This window comes from Clarias gariepinus, chromosome 5 (assembly GCF_024256425.1).
Source record: "Clarias gariepinus isolate MV-2021 ecotype Netherlands chromosome 5, CGAR_prim_01v2, whole genome shotgun sequence".
NCBI lineage: Eukaryota > Metazoa > Chordata > Actinopteri > Siluriformes > Clariidae > Clarias > Clarias gariepinus.
In genome coordinates this window covers 19,709,537-19,719,159 of record NC_071104.1, presented here as the reverse complement: position 1 = coordinate 19,719,159, position 9,623 = coordinate 19,709,537, and the positions used below count along the sequence as shown (strand labels likewise).

Below are 9,623 nucleotides of genomic sequence, written 5' to 3'. Positions count from 1 at the left end.
TTTGTTGATGTGGTGATGATTTCTGTTAGGTAAGGTTTTTAGCATTTATTGATGAAGTTTCTGATGTCAGATCTTCGTATGGGCTAGCAAGTACTAAAATTCCTCAGACACACCCTGTTTATATAATATTCCAAAATAACAAATTCTACAAAATGTATATTAAAAAAAAAATTTGAGAACTTTAGGGCAAAGGTTATGTAGAAAACCTAGATAGGCTAGATATAAGCTGGAAGTACAGTTCTGTAGAAAATGTTCTATAAAACTGATTAATTGATGTAAGGCTCTGGTTGAGCTAAAAATCCTCTCCCAAACACAACCTTTCTGATGTATTCAGGTTTGGGATTAGCACTAAGAGTGTCCTGGTTTCGGCATCCTCCAATAGCTGGGGTTGGGGAATCAAATAAATCAGTACGGATCTCATGAGAACTAATGAGGCCATAAGCCATCAAAGCATGGTTTTAAATCTTTTTTGGAATATTATTTTTATTATTATTTTTAGACAAAAGATCTTCATCATAAATTTCTGATATTTTATATCAGTGTAGGAATAAAAGGGTTGTAAACAACTGTTAAGACTTTCCATATACAAAGTAAAGGTTCTATAGAACATGGATGTAATGAAATTCCAGAGGCTGATGAGAAATGTTCCGCAACATTTTAAAACTCTTCTCTAATAGGTTACAACACAATTATAAAAGGTTGATGGTGAAAAAACTATTACCACTTAAATTTCTAGTGTATAAGTGGGACATACTATTTATAAATGATCTTTTTTAGGAAATCAATTATCCATTTATCAAACTACTAATTCTTTGACTTAAATAGGCATAGAATAAATTAAAATGTAAAAGTCTACAGTACATACAATGTACAGGTACAGTGAAATAATTCTTCTAAATCACACAAAAAAGAATTTACATGTTAAAAAGTATTTATCCTACCACTCAAACTTCGGAATCACTTTTGGGATCACTTAGAAATGTTATTGTTTTCCAATGAAACACACACGAAATTAGTTTGAATAGAAAATATAGCAAAAGAACAAAACATGCTGACATTGTTAGAAATAATGTTCTTGATGGAAATGATGAATGTGTTCTTCAAACTTTTAATTCATCAAAAAACACCTTTTTCAGCAAAGGGCAGACCTTAGGCATTCTAGTTAAATGTTTTAAGATAATCTGATGAGATTTCACCCCATGCTTCCTGGATCATCTCCCAGAAGATGGATTGGCTTGCAATTTATAAATTGCATGAAAATGTGTTTTACTTTGGAAAAGAAAGAAATTTGCCAGTGATCCCAAATTTTTAAGCAGTAGCGTACATGCTGTGAATGTACAGAAAGAAAACCATATTAAAAAAAAAAATAATATAAATGATATAAAGAATACTTGCCACTATATGTGGAATAAATTGCGTTTCTATGTAGTTCTATATGCAACATGCAGTTATATGTGCAACGAAATGCTGTGCAATATCGACCTGATGTAGTTACTGTAAAAGTTAGAATAGATTCACTTCTCTGAATGACTTTGTTTGGATTATAGAATTAAATCCTACACAAACAGCATTTTAGCATTAAGCATTGTTTTGTGTGTGTGTGTGTGTGTGTGTGTGTGTGTGTGTGTGTGTGTGCGTGTGTGTGTGTGTTTTGCTTTTACAATGGTCTTAGATAATTAAATAGCCTTTTAATGCATTTTAAAGGGCTATGCCATCTCCTAGGTACAGAGCTGGCCGAGTCACTGGGGTTTGATCTTTCATCCATGGAGAAAAGGTACGTATAATAACAAATTAAATTACTTATCATGTTTTCTCTATTGTAGTCAATTAAAAATTAAATGAGACAAATAATGTATTGAAAAATTCATACTAACATGTTCTCTAATAGGTTACAAAGCCTAGAAAAAAAGATTCTTGTTGAATCGGGCAAGACCCCAGCTGTTGTTTATGAGATGAAGCAACAGGTGGAGTCATTCAGGGAAAAACTAGAGGTAAACAAATATATTCATGCAGAATACAGGTGGTCACAGGAATCCACAAAACAAATCCTCAAAATGTTATCTTGCTCTCTTATTGATCAGAAAAGCTCTATAGTCAGTATAGGCAGTTAAACATTTGTAATTATTCCCTCATTAATGTTGTGACCTTGTTTTCCAGCTACTCAGTGATCTGCTTAATCTGTTAGAGTGTAGAGCACCTGAGCTGGCTGGGTCTGTTCAAGGAAATGTCCGAGGGCACTTACAAACCCTCTCCATTCTACCACAAGAGAACCTTGCGTAAGACACGTGAAGAGTGTGAGCATGTCAAGGAAAAGTTTTTCCACATGAGGTGAGTGCAGTCTCCAGACCTTTTTCTATTATCTGAGCAGTTAGATAAATAAAGCAATACAATGAATCTTTACACAGTTCACTGGAGGTCTCTGAGGAAGTGAGGCAATACCTAAAGACACCAACCTTCGACAACTGGTAAGTTCATTTTTAATCTAAATTGATCCCCTAACTGCTCCTTGTTGACTATGAGATGATTTGCATTGTAAAGAAACAAATCTGTTTTGTAATTTAGCTTCTTTAAGTGTAATTAATACATGTACACTATGAAGTATGTACAGTACCAGTGAATTGAGAGATAATTTCTTTAAGTCACTTGTTTTTTTTTAGTGGCACAATCTTTCCAGAGGTATTATAAAATAAAATTGTAAAAGGTGTGAAAAGGTGTAGTAGGTATTGCAGGTGAAATCCTGAGCTCTGGTCACTGTTTGTGCAGAGATAGACATGGTCTTCCTGTGATTGCATGGTTTCATCAGGGTTCTTTGGGAAAATGTAACCTTACCCGTAACCCGAAACTTACCAACAGGTAAACTGGGCACAGCGATTTAAATGTTTGTTTATATTTTGGTAAAAGGTAGCCCTTGGTAGCTTGTTATCTGTTTGTCTGAAATATTTATAGTATTACTGCAGCATGAGTTAAGTGATGAGTTATAACACACTTTCTTCCTCGCCACAACATTTTTGTATACATAGGACTGTACATGATCATTAAAAACTAGGAGATGTCTTATAGAAAGTTATGTCTTATACAGTTATGTTTTATTTCAGTGTCAAGATTAAAACCTGAAAAAATCACATTTATTAAAGCTACCCTAATTGACTGTAAGTTTTGTAAAGGAGTAAAACAGAGTAGTTAGATTAATATTATATTTGTGACATGGAGGAACAAGGAAAAAAAACCCTGTTTACATTTTGTGAACAGTTTAATATTATATCATGCACATTGTTTTAAATATTTAATATTTGACCTCATTATTCTTCAGGTATCAACTATATATTGAGATTTACTACTTAAATATTCTCATTCTGGCTGAAATTGCAGGAAGGCTTAAAATATTAAACCTCATCAGTCCATGGAAGTGGAGCAAATGAGCTCTGCACCTGCTACAACAAAATGGATGTTCATTACTGAAGCACAGCTCTTTTACTCTGCATAAAGAGGCCAGAGAAGATTCAGGCCTTTGATCTGCACGAAAGGCTTCGTATTATTATGAATAGTTGTTTGGAAGCTTAACAATCAATGGAAGACCCTAGGCTTTCAATAGCATTTTTATTCAGTGATCTTCTAGCGTAGTTTTTGAACCCAGACCTTTCAAATTTACAAAACGGGTTGCAGCTTCTCCAACAATATAAAAATGGTTTTGAAAAGATAATACATGGGGCTGGCAGGCCTGTGTTTCCATCAAAGAATCGCATAAAGGGGACGAAAATAAGGGGAAAATAGCCATGTTAATGGAATAAATTAGAATAAAAGATGCAAAATGTCACGCAGTCAGAATATATCTTAATGACCAAAGAAGAGGAAGCTCACTATGTGTGTGTGTGTGTGTGTGTGTGTAGGCAATGGGAAGATTCTGAGATCATGGTGCTGCTTCAGGTGATGTACACAGACCTGGACTTTATCTCAACCTTTAACATAGAGTTGGATGTGCTCCAGCATTTCCTCTATGAAGTCTACAAGCGCTACAACAACATACCTTTTCACAACTTTAAGCACTGCTTCTGCGTCACCCAAATGGTGAGAGATAGAAATCAACTTTAGCTGTTTTTTCCAAGTAGTTTTTTCCACTTGACAATTTTGATGATTGGTGAAGGGCTTGCCCTCCGCCATGCATCTGCTTCATTTGCTTGATATAAAACCTGCATCATGATTCTTTTTTATTAAATTTTGCTGCATTGTAATTTAACACTGTACAATTACTGTACATCACAACCGTGTAGGCAACTCCAGCTGCTCATTAGGTTCGTCTCACTGCATTGCTCTTGTTTTGGCAGATGTATGGCCTCATATGGCTAACAGATCTGAGAGCTAAAATAGATAGCATTGACCTTTTAATCATGCTGACCTCAGCTGTGTGCCATGATCTAGACCACACCGGTTACAACAATGCCTACCAGGTAGGAGAAGCACCTTATCATACAGTTTACAGTTATACAGTTATAGTCCCGGAAGGGCTATAAAATGTTATTGTGCTGCCTTTCAGATTAATGCTCGTACTGAACTTGCCTTAAGATACAATGACATTTCTCCCTTGGAAAATCATCACTGTGCGGTAGCATTTGAGATCTTGGAAAAGGTAACTTACTGCACACGTAAACTTTCAGTGTTTAGCCTTTTTAAAGCTCTTTTCAGTGAATTTATCACTGGCTCGTTCCGGACGCTTCCCGCTGTCAGGGTACGGAAAATGAATACTTATTCAGGAGAAATTTAGTGTCCTTGATTGAGAGCAAGATTGTGCTCTCCTAACTCTCAAACAACTAAAAGAAGTGCTCATAGGATCTCAGATTCTTCCCTCCTTATGACCCTATCACCATAGCCCAGAAGAGAGCCTCGTCAGTGAGGAGTTTGATCTTTGTGCAACTGAAGAACCACATTCTGGTTTACAAAGTAAATAGAGCGCTGTAGAATGAAATTCTTACGCTCCACTCCAGACTTTTTGGTCAAAGTCCCCTGCTGCATTGGTGATAATGCAAAGAATTCTGTCTGGGACAGCGATAAGGGTTCTACAGTAGGTTGATACAGCTTTATTAATCTGGTTGAGGTAAATAGTTGAGAGTCTGTCATAGAGTGCTGTAGTTCATAGCGGACATCTTTGTGGGACCCACTGTGCTCTAGGAAGTATCGTAGTTTGACACAAATTCTGGCATCAATGTGACGCTCTATGATGTATTTATAACAAATAAAGCAGGGTGTTACTGTGTATTCACACCATTTCAAGTAACTGGACACAACAGAACTATTATAACATTAAAAATAATTGTTTAAATGAACTCTAAGCACAGGCCTAACTTTAATCTTTTTTTTTTTTTTCAGACTGAAAGCAACATTTTCCGGAATTTAACAACAGACCAATACAAGAGAATACGAGAGGGCATCATTAAGTAAGATGCACCATGTCCGAGTCTTACAGCTATAGCCATGTATTTAACACTCAGTAAGTCCAAACATAATGATCTGTTCCTCAGGTGTATCCTGGCCACTGATATGAGCAGGCACACCGAGATCCTCAACAAATTTAAAGCCATTCTGCCTGTGTTTGACTTCAGCAACAAGGATAACAGGGATGTGGTAAAGGCAAACTCATTTTCAAAAGTACTGATGAGAGAGGCACTGTGGAAAATATCTTTAAAAATATAATCAAATTCAAATGAATTAATTTGCAGCTTATCTATCCAGACAGGGCTTGGTGTACAATTGTAAGGAATAAAACAGCGATGATGTGCGCTGTTACTGGAAAACAATCAATAATCATGTTTTAAGGTGTCAGCTTGAAACAAAGTAGAGCTGGCATTAAGTTCATTCTTATTTAACAGTTATTTTCATTTTATTTATAATAAGCATAAATACAGCCTGGATTTTTAAAAATCCTATTATACCATATACTAATCAATTTATTAAAAATTAAAATGGAACATTTTTAATGAATGAAAGACCTAAATGTTGCAGAACATCCTAAAGATATTTCCGTATTTAATAAACACTTCAAATCTGCTCCTTTCCACTTTAGCTGATGATGATTATGATCAAAGTAAGTGACATCTCTAATGAAGCAAGGCCCATGGAAGTGGCAGAGCCATGGCTAGACTGCTTATTGCAGGAGTTTTTCAACCAGGTGACAATTCAAGCTGTTTATTATTTAAGAGTTTAAATGTTTACAGGGGCAAAGTATTATAAATAAACCTACTGAATAAAGTTCTTATGCTTCTTCTCAGAGTGACATGGAGAAGCTGGAAGGACTTCCTGTCACGCCATTTATGGACCGGGATAAGGTGACTAAACCTTCCTCTCAGACTGGCTTCATTCGCTTTGTGCTATTCCCGCTGTTCATCGAGCTAGCTAATCTCTTTCCCTGTCTTGAGGTTTGTCTTATTATTCCATTTTTAAACACCAAAGCATTGAACTAGCAGTGGAACACAAATTAAGTGTGGTGTCTTTGTGTTGAACAGCAACATATCATTGATCCAGTGAAGAAAGCCCTGGACTACTACACCGAGATGGAGAAAGCATTAGAAAGAGAGAAACAGAATCGAACCCAGAGTTCTAAAGTGCCTAAAGAGACACACACACAACACAATTCTGACCTTTCACTAAAGCCTTCATGGACACTGAAACCCAGCTCTGTGTAATGACAACACACTGGCTGTTTTGTAGAAGTGGGAGGGAACGCTATAATTTTACCAAATAATTGGATTCCTTTGAAAACATTACAAAAAACAGGTAATACATAAAAAAAAATAGTTTTAGTAGTATTTGGGTCAATCCCCTTATATAGCTCTTGTGCACATGCTATTCTGTCAGAATAAATGATTAAAGTATTACAAATAAACATCTAAGTTCTGAGTTTAGAAAATCTATAATATGCCTTTAATACATTTAAACTAATGAATCTGGGAGAATGTAGTATAAAAAGCCCAGAAACTTTTAATTTCAATTATAATTATTTCAATTATTATTTTACATAATGATAAATTATGATAACTCATCATACTGTATATTGTTTATAATTCTATGCCTTTTAAGAAGCTATACTGAATTATTATGTAAGGCATTATAGTAAGGCATTGATACCATCACTTTTGCTGTTCTTTTGGCTCTCAGGTCATGCAGTATTAGGTACTGCATGTGAGTATCTCATGGCTGCCTCTATGAGGACAGATGAATAAATGAACAGGAATGAACAGAGATAACTGGATGAGCCCAGGTGTTTTGTTTATGAACAGTCTCAGTGTCAACATTTGTTCAAGCCATGTAAAAGCAAGACACACCTTAACCAAGATCCAAATGCAAAGTATAAAATCGAGTGACGAGTACAGTGAAAGAATGAATGCAAAGCTAGTTGTTTATATTTGGATCGTTCAGTCACACAATACCAGTGACACACAGGCTTAATATAGGCATTGGCACATAGAGTTCACACAGACAGGCGATAACCAATCGGAACCAATTTGGATGCAATTCAGACAGTGCAGGTGGTCAGTGCTGAGATGAAGGAAAAACAGTATTAAATCACATCCAAGCTTTTTAGATATTATAGGTTAATTTATTTTTTTAAAAATAAAACAAATGCAGCTTAATCGATTTTTTAAATACATTTATTCTTTCACATTCCAAAAACACACTCTTTCTCTCTTTCTTTTTTTTATTTTAGATTAAATCAAATTGAAATAGAACACATGCGGTTTTGCATTGCTCTCAAATGCCATCCTGCCCAAAAAAATAAAGGAAAATTTTTTAACTGAACTCCAGGGGAACTGTAGAGGGAGGTAAAGCGTTAGCATGCAGCACTGTACACATTTGCATAGTAAATGGCTGTTATTTATTCGCGACTACATAGGTATCCATTTTATTACTTACGATTTGTGACTTTGCATCACATCAGCCATAGCTTAGAGTGAACAAATAAAATCTCTCTTACGGATAAGTTGCCAGGGTAAAGATGAATTTACTGGACCAATAAATGAGGGAAACAGAACTTGTCATTTCAGTGAGAGAAATGTGTTTACATTCCATTATTTATTATTATTAAAAACTAAAATTATATAGATTGTGTCTGGAGTTTTATTTAGACCATGTTTGTACAATGGGAAAAGTTTAAGGCATAGTCATTTATATATATTTATTTAAAAAAAAAGATTTTGGCACACTAAATGAAACATGAAACAAAACTATACACTGCGTAACAGGACACCTTGTAAAAATACCAAACTAAATAGGAACTAAAAAAAAAGAAAATGCAAAAATTGCACAACCTGATGGCATGATATTATAAGGACCCTGAGCATTAGCTACAATACATAATAGACATACAAACATATCAATATAAACATTGAGAATAAATAAATAACTAGCCAATGTGTGTGTGTGTGTGTGTGTGTGTGCGTGTGCGTGTGTGTGTGTGTGGTAAAATGGGAAGTAAACCCCATCTTCACCTGTCTGTTGGATTTAGGCAACACTTTCTATAAAGATCATAGTCAAAATGAGCTATGCACACAATCACACATACACAAAATATTTTAAAATTTCATTTCATGGTCCTTAGGCATTATACACATCATTCTGATCATTTAGGAAAAATCGATCTAAACATTTGAGCTTTACGAGCTTAAAATGCATTATAACCCCCGGTATAAACAATAATGCAGTTTCAGGAATAATTACTGTATGATTGTGTGTTTTAAATGTATTCATAGGTAATTGTACATAGACAATTGTACACATTGCACAATTTCTTCATAGAAAGTGTTACCAACTTTTATTAAATTACACACTTTCTATCATTAGTTAGCAAAATAAAATGTTAAGCACCATGGTTTTGTCTGTGTTCATGTAGTTCTATATGATTAACTAAATGTATAACAAATGTATAACAAATATGGAGCCATTTTACTGAAAGATATTGCAGATTTTGTGTATAGAAAGCCCAAATCAACATTCCCAGTTATTTTTTTCTGATAAATGAAAATGGGTCTGTATGAGAAATATGTATTAATAAAGGTAAACATTTGTTTCCTACACTGTTCAGCAAGTTTCCGGATGTACACTAATGGATTTTATAATGCTAAAAGCCTGGCAGAATGGCGCTGGCAGCAGTAGTACAGTAAGGACACTTTACTCAACTGCACTGAATTTAATTGGCTCAGGTTAATAAACTGCTTAGTGGATGCTTTCTCAGTGGATAAAGCTATCAGTGTAATCTGTCACTGTCCATCTCAGATTCTACCTGCACTTATATTGTTTAAAGACCACACATACCATAAAGCAGGGGACACGCTTACAGGCAAATGTCTGATCTAACAGCTCTGTGTCTCCTTATAAATTGTATATTACTGTAACAGTAGCACTGCAGTCGATAATGCTGTCCATGGCATGAGAACTGACAGCCACAAAACAGACACTGCCGATAATAAGAACATTTCTAGAAGATCTAGGACACCACTTACTGACACTCCACTGAACATTTACCCTTATATGTATATTTACTCATATTTCAATGATATCAGTGCATCCACATTTTAGATATTTGATTATAAATCTATGTATTGCTTCTTTAACTTACTCTATGCACAGATTTGACA

The 9,623-nt window shown here is 35.0% G+C and overlaps 1 protein-coding gene across 1 annotated transcript; it reads left to right on the top strand.

Annotated features, from left to right (window-relative positions):
* The first annotated feature begins 1,919 nt into the window (after positions 1–1,919).
* On the top strand, positions 1,920–6,815 carry si:dkey-219c10.4 (high affinity cGMP-specific 3',5'-cyclic phosphodiesterase 9A). The gene is made up of 11 exons (XM_053496746.1): positions 1,920–1,991; positions 2,186–2,328; positions 2,406–2,465; positions 3,888–4,065; positions 4,323–4,445; positions 4,532–4,624; positions 5,362–5,429; positions 5,514–5,616; positions 6,056–6,160; positions 6,261–6,407; positions 6,495–6,815. Exons 1-11 carry the CDS (start codon positions 1,953–1,955, stop codon positions 6,672–6,674), a joined length of 1,239 nt encoding a protein of 412 aa, XP_053352721.1. The 5' UTR covers positions 1,920–1,952; the 3' UTR covers positions 6,675–6,815.
* The last annotated feature ends 2,808 nt before the right edge of the window (positions 6,816–9,623 follow it).

Excerpts from the sequence above, each read along its gene's own strand:
- si:dkey-219c10.4 (XM_053496746.1), top strand. The coding sequence starts at position 1,953 with ATGAAGCAACAGGTGGAGTCATTCAGGGAAAAACTAGAG. Across the intron at positions 5,617-6,055 it reads ACAAGGATAACAGGGATGTG|CTGATGATGATTATGATCAA; the intron begins GTAAAGGCAAAC and ends TTTCCACTTTAG. Across the intron at positions 6,408-6,494 it reads ATCTCTTTCCCTGTCTTGAG|CAACATATCATTGATCCAGT; the intron begins GTTTGTCTTATT and ends TGTGTTGAACAG.